At 37.0% G+C, this 17,111-nt stretch overlaps 1 protein-coding gene across 1 annotated transcript; it reads right to left on the bottom strand.

Annotated features, from left to right (window-relative positions):
• Positions 1–10,616: 10,616 nt before the first annotated feature.
• LOC126793952 (homeobox-leucine zipper protein ATHB-6-like) lies at positions 10,617–12,101 on the bottom strand. The gene is made up of 3 exons (XM_050520586.1): positions 11,726–12,101; positions 11,189–11,568; positions 10,617–11,085 (listed from the first exon to the last, which is right to left on the bottom strand). Exons 1-3 carry the CDS (start codon positions 11,784–11,786, stop codon positions 10,678–10,680), a joined length of 849 nt encoding a protein of 282 aa, XP_050376543.1. The 5' UTR covers positions 11,787–12,101; the 3' UTR covers positions 10,617–10,677.
• Between the last annotated feature and the right edge of the window lie 5,010 nt (positions 12,102–17,111).

Genomic DNA, 17,111 nt, shown 5'->3' with positions numbered 1-17,111 from the left:
CAAGGCGGTCAACCCTTTTTACGATTATTATCCCATATGGGCCTATGGGTAGCCCTAACCCTGGAAGGTAAAAATTTTGAAAATTTTACACGAGCTGCTACATCACATATATGTGAGAGTGTGTGCGTAAAAGAATCCACCAAAACTAGTCAAGAAGGAGGGGATAAGAACGAATTCACACTTAATTAGATGAAATTAAGTTAATGTTGACCACATCGATCGAGACCCAAATTTTATCAAAATTAGATGAATTTTTGACCATATCCGTATTTAAGTATGCTGATCACATCTGACGATCAAAATTTAATATTTTGAATTTTAGACATTGGAACCACAACATGCCTACTAATGTGGTATAACTTGTTTAGTGGCTTTTTGCAATTGTATGCATTTGTGAAGCAACTATATCTTGTAAATAGAATTTATAGGTGTATTGTATGTGAAATCATGTGTTAATTTCATGAAGGTTGTTTTTGCAAGATTTAGGTCATGGAGCTTGCTGCTTTTGTTGCTGATCTATATTACCTTGGTTGCCAGCAACTCCCCTGCAATGTTGTTATATGTTGTTGTTGTTATATGTTCATAATGTTCTAGGTTTTCGTTGCTTTTATTTCTCTTTCCGGAAACTGTTATGTGGCATTGTGGGTTGCCGTTTTTCATTGCTTTCCTTTTCTTTTCAGAAAATGGTATGTAATATGAGACGTTTCTACTTTCTAAACTTGTTCTTTTTATTTCGTTAAGAATCAAGTAGATAGACAAGGAAATAAACTCCGATTTTCTTTACAAAATAACCGAAAGAAAAACCGATATAAACCAGAGAAAAACTAAACCATACCGAATCGAACACAATTGGTTTTTGAAAAAAAAGTGAAAAACCAAACCGAACCAAATCGAATAAATAGAACGGTTTGTTGTTCGGTATCACCTATAAACCGCACCATTCACACCGATTAATAACCCTAAGGGTTATGGTGAATATATGGCTGCAAGGGCACATGAGTAAGGGAGGAGGGCTACCACGTGGCATCATGCTATAGGGTCAAGCTAATTAAGGAAATGGTGTCTTGCTCCTGCACGTGATGGTCAAACACTCAAGCAATGATGGCATCTCTCTGATCAATTGATCATTATGTAATGGTTAATTAATCAAGCTAATGCTTAATTAATCAAACATAAACATAACTTGTTTTCTTCATTTCTTCAATGCTTCATTCTTGTGCCTTTTTCTTTCAATTTTCAAACTCCGGTTATTTTATTTTAGATAAGTGAAAATGAATTAATTACATATTAATCGACTTAAGTATTAACTTAATTCACATGTTAAGTAGTAATTACGCGTATAAAAATACACGTAATCACCTATCATGAAGTTAATGGTGCATATAAAAGCTGGCGGGTGGCTAACACGTTTTTAATAGAGTTGTGCATTTGATGATAGGTCATATCTAGAGGTGGCATGTGGGCCAAATAGTCCGAGCCCGGCACGAGGTTGGTCTGTTAAATTTCGGCCCAGCCCAAATTCGTTATTATAATGGGTCGGGTTGAGTTTAGATATTTTAGCTCATGAGCCTTGTCCGGGTACGATAAATTCATGGGCCGTTCCGTTAAACATATATTTTTATATTATTTTTATAAATATTTAAATAATTATAATAATGAGAATTGAATATTAGACATTTTAAATATAAACCTTTAATTATTTTATTATTTTAATTACATTATGTCACAAATATCATCAAATTAGTGATAAAAAAGTTATAGATTTGATATATGTAACGTTTTAGAAATAAGATTATCAAATGTGTTGTAGCATTTTATTTATTTTACTCTTCTAAATAGTTATATAATTTTTTATGTTAATTGTGCTTACAATACTAATGGGTCGTGGATGGGTCAGACCGGCCCGGCACGACATGAGTTTGGCTCGTGGGCCGAGTTTAATATTGAAACAAATGAGCCGGCCCGAGCCCAACATGAAAAATAAATTAACTTCCTCGAGCATGACATGTGCACAGTTTTGGCCTACTTAAAATTGACTGGCCCAACCCGTTTGTCACCTCTAGTCATACCCTCAGTTAATGGTCGGCAATGGGCCGGGCTCGGGCCTCAATGATTTTTTTTCAATTTTTAGGGTCGAGCCGGGTTTGTTAATAAAATCAAGGCCCACCTCCCCTGGCTTTTCCGGGCCGGGCTGGACTCATATATATTTATGTGTTATGTATATTTTTTATAAAAAGAAAAAAAGGATATAATAATTGTACAAAAAAAAAGAAATATAACTAAATAATTTAATTAATTAACACACAATAAATAAATACCTATAAAATAATTAATTTTATAAATGAATGAAATTTGGGTGGACTTTTAATCGGACTTTTTAGGCCCGGGCTAGACTTTGGCCTTATGGACTCCAACGGGCCGAGCCTTGGGTTGGGCCGCACACATGCTTTTAGGTCCACGGGCCAAATGATGACCCTTGCCCCCTATGTATTATTTTTCCTTTAAAAAAAAGACAGACCTGGGCTTTCATAAAGGATTATGGCCCAAGTCCAAAACCCAACAAGTTGCAAGTCTAGCACTACCAACACACAGCCCATTAGAATGGCCTAAGCCTATTTACATGTTCCAATAACACGTCCCAAGTCCCCACTACCTATTTCAAGTTTTAAACTTTTCCTACCAAGAGGAGGTATTTGCATTCTAGCAGGTTTGGCTTGTATACAATTCCATCACCACAATAATGAATTGGTCGACACGGAAACGAATAATACAGTGTATACAGGGGAAATTCCTCAAGCTCTATTCCTTTATTTAGCTATTTCGATTGGCTGGATTGGATTGAGACTTCTAACTTGCCTAAAGCTATTACGAAATATGGTATGCATAATCCTATCAAAATTCACGACACCAATAATTTGTAGTTTGTGGAGGTAGGTATTCTAGCAGGCTTGGCGTGTATATAATTGCATGGCTACCATAATATCATGGAAATGAATATAATGCAATGTAGGATTTGAAAATTTTCCGTTTACTAGATGCAATCCTCATTCCTTTAAAAACTCTGTTCCGTGAGAATCAAATGGTACGTAACATGATCGACTTTCCCTCTACTACGTACACACATACAACCATATCATTCCTCAAAAGCTAATTTGTTTCTGTAGTAAGCTATTCTGATTAAGACATCGATCTTATCTTCCCACATGATCATTTATTACTTTTGGCTGGAGCACCTTCATCTCGATCACCAGCTTAATGGTTTCTTCTTTCAGCTAGCATTTTTTACAGTAAAAAAAAAAAACCTCTCAACATACATATACATAAATTGATCTGAAGTGCCAAAATTATATGAATATATACATCTAACCGCACGCAGAAAGATCAAGGAAATTACATGTAGAAGGCTTATTAAGCTGAATGTTAAACAGCATCAATATATAATTATATTTCACCCTGTGCATGCATGCATGGTTAAACACTTAAACCCTGGCTATATATATGCATAGCCACGCATTACAAATGCAAAGCAATAGAAAACCAAACCATGTCTAGAGATATATATGATACTGCCAATCGCCCTTTTTGTGCTTATGGCTGCAACCATTACCCAAAGCCAGGTTTTGGCATCAACCTGAGAATATCCCCAGGAGACAAAAACATCAATTCTAGTATAATATACTGGAAAATTCTAATACACATTGATGTATGCTAACAAATCCAGTTTTATTTTCACCGGAGGGCTGCCCATGAAGATTTCAGCGTACAGAAAACTACTACTGAAAGCTCTTTTGAGTAGTGGTTTTCTGTAAGCTGAAATCTTCATGGGCAGCCCTCGATGAAAAAAAACCTCGATTTGGACACCGGTGGCGACATTACATGGCCGGTCCAGTGTGCAGAATGTACCAAGTGCTTTCTGTTTCTCTCCCTAACTTCGACTGCCGGAAATCCTCTACGTATCATGATGATCCATTATGTTCTGGTCTTTCACATGATCGTACTGACGCCGGAAACGAACCTTGTTCCTATTTGGCGGTCTCCCTTGACAGCCAGATTAGTGAACGTGATATTGGGTTTGACACCTTTACCCTCTTCTCTAAAAAACGGCCAGCCGCAAGCGATCCCCATGTGGCATTTGAATGTGGACTCATCAATGATATGGATGCCAGGCTAGAAGGTCCATTTGGTAATGAGATTTAGGATTGGGGAATCAAACTGGCTTATGCTTTGGGAATGGTGCAAATCTTTCTGGTTCTGGTGTGCATAACAGCTATAATAGTCTTCAAAGTAGTCTACGATACCTTGGTGCATAACAGCCTTCATGCTGGAGATGTTTACGACGTTTTGCAACATGGTATCTAGACTACTTTCATGACTATTATGGCTGTCAGAATTGACCGCTATGAGCTTCCTTGAAGCATATTTGCAAAGGATCTCTGCTGAATCAAAGTATATGCATCTTGTCCTTGAAGGATAACTATTGTAGCATTCAAATTAAATAATACAAGGACATTATTATGGGGTTTTCGGGTTCGTTGATTTCGTTACTTAAATTATTTAAAAGTAGAATGCAAATGCATCACTTCGATCTCCCCAATCGAAGCTGCAAAATCATCGCTACCTGGGCCTATCTTTAACATGTTGCCGTGCTCGGTCAAATTCTTCAGTAACCAAAATTTTGCGCGATCAGACGTCTTTATTCCATTTAGACAGATTAGCAAACATCAAATAGTAGCCCCAATCATGTTACATTATAAGAACTTAAGTGCGCGCAGATGAGTATTTTAGCTTGAGGATTGTTCTAGGCATAGCACCAATGTCTCGTATTATATTGCGATTTTGACCCCATAACTTGGGAGAAAGTTAACTGGTTAAGGGATTAGATATCATAGGAAACCGCCACTAGAAAGAATGCCACAATCCAAATATCGTTCCTTCCAAGCAACTCACTAGAAAGACTGATTAGAAAGGAAGAAGCTAGAGTAAACGACTCATAGTCGGGAGAATTGTGCACAGGTATATCTGATTTACAAAATTAATGAATGAATCACTACATCTTCAGCCAATATACTGAATCAAAATTGTCAGTTCAAGTGTTTATAAGACGTGAAAAAAAAACAAATTCCGAAACATAGCACAGCAACAATCTCATATTCTATAGGATTTCTTTCTGAATATTCCTCCCCTCATTTTTACAATACAAACTCAAACTATGGCTTCAAGCAGGACCAGAAGGGAATAGCAAACTATAGCAATCTTGAGTCTCTTTTTTTTTTTTTTGAATATCCAGAAGACACATTTTGCTACTACGTAGAATATAGGGTCTCAGTAAAAAAAAAAATCAAGCATTTTACTCATACACATATGAGTCCAGTTATATTCTAATTGAACAAACAAAGCTTATTACTTTACAAGTGTTAAGACTCACCAGTCGTGTACCCTTACGATCACAAAAACAAAAAACAGAATCTATGAACATGACTAGCTTACTTCTCTATTACAACAATAAAGGAAAGATCGGATACTTGCCCCTCGTGTGCTTATTTAGTTGCTTTGGCTGACTCTGCAGTGTCGACCCCTTTGGGACACTGCGATACATATGGTTTGAGCTGCATCCAACAACGGAAAAAAGTGATTAACAACTTCATGTATGTACTTGTACCATTCAGGAGTAGTTAAGTGCTTTGAGAGTCAAATGTCTCTTTTAAAGAACAGTCGGAGTGTGGGTTTAGTAGAGGTAAGGATTTCATCAAGGTCTAATTCATAGATAACAGAATGCAGACACCAAATATTGCACCCACCTTGAAGTCAGTTAAATCAGGGACTACATAGTTGGGTAGTTTGTCTTGCACCACAACATATCCACCTGCAAAATTTCGAGCAATAAGGAAACCTTTCGAGTGGTATGACTGGTATCATCCCTGCAGAAGTGAAAGGGAGTATTGTCAAAGTGGAAGACAAAACTTTTCTGGTGTGGAAACCAGTGGGCTTGCAGTTCTTCCCCTTGTAAAAGTTTCTCGGGGCTCGTTTGGGGGAAAGAATGTCAAGGGACGCCGTTCGCTTTCGACGAAATGCCCTTCCTATCCCCATTATTAGCTCCAGTGGCATTTTCTCTGGCTTTTCCTTACAGCAAATTAAACTACATCATAATTAACATATATAATTAGAGCAAACTTGGTATATAAAAATTCCAGAATTTGAAATAAAAATTAAAGAAGACAATATCTGCTAGTGACTCTCAGCGACAATTTGACTTACAACTTCACCCTACGAAATTCCGAGTTACTTCTAATAATAGAACAAAAACTGACAAGAAAGAACAAGAATCATGTATGAAGTGAGATGACTGAGGTTTAGGGCTTTTAAGCTATTTTGGGAAAACCAGAGAGGATCAAATAGAGAAGAAAAATGGGGCAAGGCCCATAACCCGGTTGGAGTCCCCTTCCTTGTCTTCATTTTGGGTCATATTGGTGAGCCTGTAGAGTTACTAAATGTTTGAAATCATTTTTTTTGGTATGGGAAGGCTACATTTTTATCGGTTGCCAATTGGTTTCGACTTTTAAGCCAGCTACCGATTATTGTGCAGCCTCGTATACGCCACTGTTCAATATTATAAACTTTATCATATTTCAGAGTATCACATAGTTAAAATATTAAATTTAGAGAGTTTAAAATGCAGTAGCAGCGATCATATTCTAATGAAATGTTAGAATTTGAAATGATCGGAAATTATGTACGTAAGAAATTATCTTTCTTGTATGGATTTTGCAAATGAAATATGACACTCTTCCCCATAGGCCAAAGCTGTGATGATTGTGAATCAGGGGGCGAATACTGTTCTACAGCCACAATTCAGAGAGGATAGAAAACCAGAGGAGGGCCACCAAAAAACTTGCGGTGACATGAATGACACTAAATTATGTACTTCACCAGCAGAAAAGTCTTAAATGATGACTTGTTCTTGATGACAACAATGCTTGTTCTCTTCCTGAATCCTGGCCATAGTTCAACTCTCATGGTTTTGTGGATATATATCTCTCTCAAAGTTGAACCACATAGATCCAAATTCCCAAGCAATGTTGCTTGCTTTGATAGTAACCGCTATTCGTTTGGTTAACATCAACCCCTTTCACAAACTGCCAGTTTTTCCACTCAATGCCAGAGTCCACCAACCCCACAGCAAAAGCCTCTTTGTTTTCTCTTGGTTTACCCCAAAGGGTTGGAGAAGTTTCACCGTAACAACTTTGCAACCCCAAAGGCCCTAGGCATAAGATACCAGTTCCTACAGAAAGATCCTTACTTTCAAGTTTCATTCTTTGTTCCAAACAAGATGTTTAGTTGATAGATTTTGGCTGATGAAAAGTTACAATTTGATGATTAGGAAATCACTAGTTCGATTTACAGATGACTGCATTAAAAAAAATAGTAATAGGCAAATATAGGTATTCTTATCTGATCAATTATCATTTACTGAACATGATTATTTGTTGAATATGACTTGTGAGACAAAACATTGAAATTGAATCAAATTCAGTCGGCTTCGATCAAGTTGCTTCATTATATTATCCGGAGAATAGCTACCCTGCCCTTAAGCTTTAAGCTGTCTTTTGAAGACAAATATCTGTCTAAGTAGTTTGTATGTAGCTGTAGTCGACTTATACTAAGTTCTTGGAGACAGATGTCTATAATCATGACATATGAGCTTCTATCCTACTGTACTGCATGAAGTATTTGATAAAATCTAGTTGTAAATGAAAGATTCCGAAGCCTAATTGCATTTGATGTCAACTTTAAAGTAACAAGACTTACAACACAAAGAATTATAATGCCGAGAGTTATGTACATGTAAACTCAAAACTAGCTAAAGACGTTAGAGGAGGAGCCAATGGTGGATGGATCGACCAGAACCAGCAGTGAATCCAGGAATTTTCGCTAGCCAAGGCAAGAATTACTTGTCACTTAAATTAATGTAATTTACTTAAATTCAAAATTAGGGTTTCATGTTATATCTAAACTAAATTTAACAAATTCAATTAATTTTTTCAAACTCATTAAGCATTCATAGTGAGACAACAAGATTACATGATAATCAAACATTCAAATAAGTTATTAACCACAAATAAACGAATTAGAAAAAAAAAAGATACACTTTGATGAATCAATTTGAATGAATTGTATTGAATCAAATACTTACTTGAATACATTCAGAACTAAAATAATTTTCTCTTGCTTGTGGGGCTGCCGGGGAGAAATTAAAGTTGAGAAGAGTATTTTGTCTTTTCAAAATTTAGTTTTGAGAAGGCGTGGACATAGATAGAAAGCCAAAAGTCCAAAAGTTCTTTTATGTAGTCCAGAATGCCTCAACTTGTGTGTGTTTTAGCCAAAATTAAAAATATACAACTAACTTTGTTTTGGCAAGGAAACATAATTAATGAAAACAACGTCGTTTTGGGCAGAATGCAGAGTTAATTACATCTACCAAACTTAACCGAACTGAAATGCTCTGTTGTGGTTAGTGCCAATTGGGTAAACCAAATAATTTAGACACATAAAATCATTGATTAAAGTCGAACTAAACCAATTTTCATTAGCGTAGTTGGTCAGATTTTAGATCCCAACCCAAACAAAATAACTTGACATGTAGGGGTAATGGTTCAATTTGTTGCTAGATGTGACTGGGAATACATTCTATAGTTCGGGTGTACACAACAAACTTAACCCCATTAAAATGCAACTGACCCTTTTAACTCTATAAGCAAGAAGAAATGATGAGCTTGGTTATTTTCTTCCCCATAGGGATTTCCTTTTTTTCCCATCCTAGTAAGAGCATCTCCAACAACTCCTCTTAAAATTCTCTATTATAGAAGATGAAAACACCAAATCTCTAAAAAATAAAGGTCTAAACTCTAACAGATCCTCTATTATATTGTATAAAATTAAATGCAAATTTGTATAATTAAATGATAGTCATATACATATACATAGCGTCTCAGCTGCAATGTTGGCACGGTCCTCACCGTGCGGATTTGGCGATTCTGGCGATGGGCAGTGACGGTGCGGAAGGTGTCGGCCGCACTCCCCTCCCAACACTCATGTCTATGCCAGCCGGAGCTGCAGCGCTGGCTCACGGCGCCAAAAATCTCGAATTTCAAGTTTCTGGGTACCGTGCGCTACATCTCCGGTCGACACAGACATGAGCACTGAGAGGGGGGGGGGAGTACGGCCGACACCATTCGCGTTATCGTTGTGTGTCGCTGGTAGCCGGAATCGCTGAATCCACACAGTGCAGACTGTGCGGACGTCTGCATTTGAGAAATATATATATCTATATGTAGGGAGGGAGGAAGCTGTTGTGGATTTTGAGATTGTAGCCGAGCAAGACGAGGGAAGGAGAGACAAAATATTCCTTTTTTTGTTATATTTAATGATGAAGTGAATTTTTTTTGTAAGAAATAAAATTTAGATATTATTTTTAAAATTATATAGATTTTAAAAATTCTATAAATCTAGAGTTTTTGTTTTTCGGTCGTTTTACTTTTTCTATTCTAGAAAACGATTTAAAAGAGCTGTTGGAACTAAAAATTAATATTTTTTCTCTCTAATAAAAATTATTTGAGTTTTAGAGTAACGGTTAAATGGAATACACGAAGAAGTTTTGGCTAGATTCCCTTGAAGGCATTAACAGTCAAACATGGATGACGCTATGGAACCCACTTTGTGACAATTGAGTGTGACATTGAGAGGAAGATCTTGAAGCCTTCTCTTTTAGAGCTTTGCTGGAATGGAAAAAATCTGATCTACCATTCAATCTCATTTAGAGCTTTTGGCACAAAATGGAGCTCAAGGGCATGTGAAGGTTTTGCTTAGTTAGATCTTTGAATGCAGTCAATAAGGACACTTCAAATTTTGGGGGCATTGGATTGTCAATGCTGTGTGTAGTCCCCCACATATAGGATGTGGTACCAGTCAAGCAATTCAATGTGGTAAAGCTAGGCATCATACTATATACTTTTTCACCAACCATATGGACACAAATTAGATAATCAAACTCTAAAAATTAAATTATATGGTTCGAAAAATAAGTTATATAAATCGGTGGATAAAGTATCCCAAAATCCTACGTATTTAGTAACTTTAAAGGATCAAACATAAACTTCTTTGTTTTGGTGAAATTATTTCGGCTTTGAAAACCTTTAATTTGACTGGAAAACAAAAAGTTTAACAACCTTAGTTGTTGTACTATATCCCATGTTCAATGTGTTAGCACTTGTAAAGTTGGGAAAGGCAATTACTGAGCTGGTTGTATGAAAAAGATGGGAGGGCAGCAATCTGTATGCTAGTATTGTGCTTGGTGATCTTTAAAAAACCCTATTGTCAAACTCTACAGCTACTAAATTTGTGCTTACTGATTTCTAGAAAACCCTATTGTCAAACTCTACAGCTAGTGAGCTCCAGAAGTATGTGTTAACTCTTTATCATGGTGCACAGATGCAGACTCCCAATGACAAATTTTAGGCTTTTCTTGCAGTTGAATTTAATTTAATTCTATGATTTGATTGATTTCTAAAGTTAAACCAGCAACATGTTATGGCCATAAAGCTTCAACTGGACTTTTAAGCTACAAAATTAAGACCAATCTTATTAAACCATCAAAGCTCTTAATTAAACTAGTTTTTAATTCTACCAGTGAAGACTAGGAGCTTGATCAACTGAAAAGAAATTGCAAGACTCTTCTGCATTAAACATACTCTGCTCCTCCATCCTCACAAACTGAGTTTGATAATGATACCCTTTATGAAACCAGTTCATCGAATTCGAAGACAGTGAATGACCATTGTACCCCAGAGAAGACTCATTGCCATTGCTCTCTTCCTTCACAGCTCCATTTGAATCACTATCTGATGATCCATCTTTGGACTTCAAGTTGTTGTACAAATCTAGCCCTGCATTGTCACCATTGTCACTCAAATCCTGGTCTCTACTTTGCTCCATCACACTGCTCTTGTACACTGAAATTGGTGATTCTTCTTTGACAGACTGATCGCTTTCTACACTATCTCTACATATCTTTGCTTTTAGCTCTTTCACCTGAAAAAATTACCATCAAATTTATCAATCCCAATTACAAAACGATCTCATTGGAAAAATGATACAATAATCAAAATGGTACTTCACTAAGAGTTTAATATACCTTTTCAGATAGAACTCTGTTCTCTCTCTCAAGGCTATCATAATTGTTCTTCAAGGCATCATAATCAGCTTTCAGCACACCGTAATCTCTTTCCAACTGCTTAGTCTTCCAACGTGCTCTGCGGTTTTGGAACCAAATAGCTACTTGTCTTGGTTCTAAGCCTAATTCCTCAGCTAGTTTCACCTTTCTCTCTGGCTCTAGCTTGTTTTCAACGTCAAAGCTTATCTCCAAAGCCTTTACTTGCTGTGAGCTTAAGCGCCTTTTCTTCACTGAGCTTTCTTCACCGCAATCTTCTTGGTCATAAGAATCCAACATTGCCTGGAACTCCTTGCTATAACCACCATTGTTGGAGTTGTTACTTGTATTATGCTTCCCCTCTTCTGCATCAACAAAAAGTGAACGAAAAAAATCTTCAAAAGTTGAATATCAAACTAAACGCTAAAGTTTTGAATCAAAAACCCATCAATATAACATAGAAACTTGGATATGAAAAGGTTGAAGTTGAACAAGAAGGTTTTATGTTTCTTTCTTAGTTACCTTTTAATGGGTAACTGGGGATCAAGTTACCCAAAGAATCTGATCTACTGATCCTCTTCATAACTCAAAGCTGCAAGAACCCTTTATAGTATTCACTTCAAAGTTCAAATCTTTCTGAGCTTTGAAATCGAGGGGGTTTCAAAGGAAGTCTTTCTGGGTGAGATAAGCAAACATGAGCTTTTGAAAACAAACAACTACCAAATTAGGAAACTTTTGTGAGACTACGGTTTCCTGGAGCAGCTAGAGGTAGAAAGCCTTTCCTTTGTTAGAAGACTAGTTTTGGAGAAGCTAGACTGCTAGAAATTCCTCCTGCTTTGCCTTTCTTTATTCCTCAAAAACACATGGGGTGCCCTTCAGAGAAGCCAAGAAGTGTGAGGTCTTGTATACCTCATTGACAAAGCCCTCTCTCCAGGTTAATCATTATATAATCACTCTGTGGGAAAGATACAGTACCTTAGAAGTTTACTGTTAACCAGAACTTGTTTATTACACAAGCTCTCATAATTATAACTGTTTACCAAAACTGTTACATCACTCTGACAAATGATATTTATAGAGATAGATATGGATAAGCTCAAATGTCAATGGTCTGATTTTCCTTCTTTCTCTTATGATCCTTTCTGTCATCTTTATATGAACATCAACAGTAGAGTGATGTGTAATGCATTAATAACTGTCGGCGTGAGTCGTAGAATGTAATTTATAGATGTACATCATATAATTAGAACTAACGTATTCTGTATATTGTAGTACGTAGTACATATGGTTGTAGTACAATGTAAACTCTATATGTAGTCTCAAGTGTGAGATGAATATATATCAGAAAAATTCATTCTCTATATTTGACTCGGTATCAAAGCAAAGATCCGAAATTTTTTTATCTCTTTGTTTCCGCTGCAATCTATTTGTGGAATTAAAACCCCTTTTGTTAGGGTTTGTTCATGTTCGAGTGTTCGACATCATTTGACGTCTTGGTGTTGTTTCTAGACTTCAGCGTCGTCCTCGTCAATTTCTGTTTGTGTTGTCGTCAACTTGCAGTCTGACACCTTGGGCACCTAAACGTTTGATTTGGGCACCCATTCATATCGTCCTCGTCAGATCGTCAGTCCCATGCAGCAGTCCAGCATCGTTTTCGGTTGAACCAGTCCTAACCAGCGTGATTCCAGTCAGTTTCCCGTTCAGTTGCAGTCGATAATCCCGACCCGCGTTGTGCCTTTTAGACTGTTCTATCTGGTTCTTGTTATCATTCCCGTCATCTTCAGTTCACGCCGGAGTCTCCAAGTCCTGCTACAACCCAGCCATCTCCCGCTGTCGTCAGTTCACGACCCGGCCCAGTTCATCAGATCAGAGAATTAAAATCCCAGATCTTCCGACATAGTGTTTGATTTAGTTCGACCCAGTTTCAGATATCTCCGACCTCACCCAGTTCATCATGCCCGATTCTTCTTGGCCCAATTTGTTTTTCCCCTCTGCCAGAATCAGTACACTCGCAGTAGAGGTGCACCTGCTGCAAATTCAAATTGTCAACTCAGTACACTCGACGTAAAAAAGAGAGAGAGTCTTGTGTGTATGTTGGCAATCTTGATTCTTGGGTTTCAGAGAGAGAGTGAGAGAGCTTGAAATTGAGTTATGTAATTTAAGACCTATTAGAAGAATATGGGTTGCAAGGAGACCACCAGGTTATGCTTTCATTGATTTTGTTCATATGAAGGATGCCGAGAGTGCTATTCAAGAATGGTTTGAGAGTTTAGTTCTCGAGCAACTCTAGGCATGTTGTGGGGCAATTCTACACTAATGGTAACATCTTTGTCAATACAAAACCTCGTGTTGGTGGTAAGATCAGTATGGCTTTGAAAGTTTCCAACTTTGTTGGTTCTGATATTTGGCCTATTAAGTATGGTGCCTTTGATCATAAAACTTATGATAAATCTTACTATATTACTGAGTTATCTCCTCCACCAGTGTCCTATGTCAATAATACTAATGGTGAGGCTTTTCTTGTGTTAGGGAGAGGGTCAATTCGTATCACGTGTACTTCAAAACTTTATAATGTTCTATATTTACCTGATCTATCACATCACTTGTTATATGTTCCCCAATTGAATACTGAGTCTCGATTCTCTGTAACCTTTTTCCCCATGTATGTGATTTTTCAGGATTTTCTCACTAGGGAGATACTCGGTTGGGGGATTTGACGGACAAATTGTTTCACCTGGATCAGACATATGTATAACAAAAACCAAGAGCACAACCACCCACTACTCTGACAACAAGTTCTAATAAGATAAGTGAAATTTGGTTGTGGCATCGTCGATTGGAGCATTCATCTTTCCATATTATGGGAAAAAAACATGTCTTCTTTGTTTATTGGTGTGGGTGAGTCATCTTTGCGTTGTGAAACTTGTGTCCTTACTAAGAGTTATCGTTCTACCTATCATCCGAGTTGTTCTAAGAGTTATGTCCCTTTTGAATTAATCCATTCTAATGTTTGGGGACCTTCTAAAGAGCCTACAACCACATGTATGGGGTATTATGCGTCGTTATTGATAATTGCACTAGGTTGTCATTGATTGCTCTCCTTCAGACCAAAGATGAGGTTTTTCCTGCTTTTCAAACTTTTTATATTCATGTCCAATCACAGTATAATAACACTATTAGAGTTCTTTGTTCTGATAATGGGGGGGGGTATGTCAACCGTGTATTTCAACAGTTTTGTAAAAGTCATAGGATTGTTCACTATACCACATGTTCATGAACACTAGAGAAAATGAGGTGTTCGAAAGGAAAAACCGTCATCTCCTTGATATGACTCGTTCTATTCTCTTTAGTGCTCATATGCCTAAGTATATTTGGTGTCATGTTGTAGAAACTTCATCTTATTTTATCAATCATCTTCCATCTAGTGTTCTTAAAGACAACATTCGAGTTCAGGTTCTTGCATCACATGTTCACATTCCCTTTTTTCACAATATATATGCATGTGTTTTTAGTTGTGTGGCTTTTGTTCATGTTTCTAACAGTCAGAGAAAGTCTAATTTGGATCATAGGGCGATCAAGTGTGTGTTTGTTGGTTATGGAAGCAATCAAAAGGCATACAAGTATTATCATCCACCCACTAGAAAGTACTATGTCACTATGAATGTTACTTTCTTTGAGGACGAGTTATTTTACCTCTTATGATACAACCCTTCAGGGGGAGAATACATTTTTTAAAGAGCCATATCATGACGAGGGGGTGGAATAAAAAATAGTCATTACCGGAGATACTTTGACTCCAATAGCCGAAACTCATTATGAGATGGAAACTTCAAATAATTAGGTATCAGCAATAGCATGAGCTTATTCTAAGGTAGATACTTCATATAACCAGGTACTAGCAGTATCAGAAGCTTTAGATAACCATATTCTAGCAGTATCAGAAGCTTCATCAGAGATAGAAGCATCAGACACACAGGTTCCAAAAGGAGAACCAACAGCTGAGAGCACATCTGCCCCTCCTACCATCACTCATACCCCTGACCAACAACTTCATGGTGCATAAGATTACTCATCTGAGGCATGTCCATCCACTGGTACTAGTAGCAAGTCTATTAGTGGGCAATATGTGTTACCAAACAGATCTACTAGAGGTCAACCCCCAAAATATATGAACCCACTTTACATGCCAAATCAAAATATCTAGTAGTTAATTATATGTCAACTAGGAGATTATCAAAGTCATATGAATATTTTGTGAATCAAATATCTACTGTATCAGTACCTAACAGAGTGCAAGATGCATTGTGAGATCCAAAGTGGAAGGAAGCAATAGAGAAAAAGATGGAGGCATTGCAGAAAAATGATACTTGAGAACTTGTGCCTCTACCACATGACAAGAAAGATGTATGGTGTCGTTGGGTGTTCACTGTGAAGCATAATGCGGATGGATCAATAAGCCGGTATAAAGCACGTCTTTTTGCTAAGGGGTTTACTCAGACATATGGTATTGATTATGATGAGACTTTTGATCATATTGAAAAATGAACACTATATGAGTTTTTCTTTCATTTGCTGCTAGTTTGAATTAGCCACTGCGACAGTTTGATGTTAAAAATGCATATCTTCATGGAGAGTTAGTTGAAGAGGTGTATATGCGTTTTCCTCCGGAGTACGTAATTACCTATTCTAGTGATTTTTTGTGCAAATTGAGAAAGTTTCTATATAGTCTCAAACAGTCATCTCGTGTCTGGTTTAGGAGGTTTTCACAATTTATGCAGAAAATTGGTTATAAATAGAGTAATTTAGATCATACCATGTTTCTTAAGCACCAACAAGGGAATGTTGTGGCCTTGATTATATATGTTGATGATATGATGATTACTAGCAATGATACTGTAAAGATGGATCGGCTGCAAAGATAGTTGTCCTCTGAGTTTGAGATGAAGGATTTGGGTGATCTCAAGTACTTCTTAGGGATTGAGGTAGCAAGAGGAGAGACAGTATTTACTTGTGCTAGAGGAAATACATACTTGATTTGCTGACAGAGACATGTATGTTAGATTGCTCACCTATTGACACCGCATTGAACAAAACAATCATCTAGCAGAGTATCTAGACCAGACACCAACTGATTGAGCTAGCTATCAGAGGTTAGTTGGGCGCTTGATTTATTTAACTCATACTAGACCAAATATTGCTTATACAATGAGTGTAGTGAGTCAATTCATGCATAATTCAAGAGTGAGAGTCACATGGATGCTATTGTGAGAATTTTAAGGTACATGAACTCAGCTCCAAGGAGAGGAGTAATGTTTTCTAAACACAACAACATTCTTGAGGTTAGTGGTTTTACAAATGCAGACTGGGCTGAAAATATTATAGACATGAGGTCAACATGGGGTTACTTTATGTTTGTGTGAGGTAATTTGGTCACATGGAAGAGTAAAAAACAAAATGTTGTGGCCCGATTGAGTGCTGAGGTTGAGTATAGAGGTATGACTCATGGAGTGAGTGAATTGTTGTGGCTAGAAATTTGCTATGTGATTTGGGTGTTAAGTTGAAAAGTGCTATGCAATTGTATTGTGACAATAATATAGCAATTGATATATCACAAAATCCAGTATAACATAATCGTACTAAAGACATAGAGGTGGATCGTCACTTCATAAAAGAAAAGCTCATAAAAGAAAAGCTCGATGCAAAGATTATTAGCTTACATTTTGTCCTTATTGAAGAGTAGCTTGCAGATTTACTAAGTTTCTAAGAAAGCGTTTTATGACACACTTAACAAGTTTGACATGGTTGATGTGTATGCGCTAACTTAAGGGAGAATATGAGCGTGAGTCATAGAATGTCATTTAGGGATGTACATCATATAGTTAGTATTTACATATTATGTATATGGTAG

Source organism: Argentina anserina, chromosome 5, assembly GCF_933775445.1.
Source record: "Argentina anserina chromosome 5, drPotAnse1.1, whole genome shotgun sequence".
In the NCBI taxonomy this organism is placed as follows: Eukaryota; Viridiplantae; Streptophyta; class Magnoliopsida; order Rosales; family Rosaceae; genus Argentina; species Argentina anserina.
Note: the sequence above shows the minus strand (reverse complement) of the source record. Positions and strands in the feature narration are given on the sequence as shown.

Coding starts and splice junctions, on each gene's coding strand:
- LOC126793952 (XM_050520586.1), bottom strand. CDS start 11,786: ATGAAGAGGATCAGTAGATCAGATTCTTTGGGTAACTTGATCCCCAGT. Junction 11,569..11,725: donor CCCCAGTTACCCATTAAAAG/GTAACTAAGAAA, acceptor TTGTTGATGCAG/AAGAGGGGAAGCATAATACA. Junction 11,086..11,188: donor ACAGAGTTCTATCTGAAAAG/GTATATTAAACT, acceptor TAATTTTTTCAG/GTGAAAGAGCTAAAAGCAAA.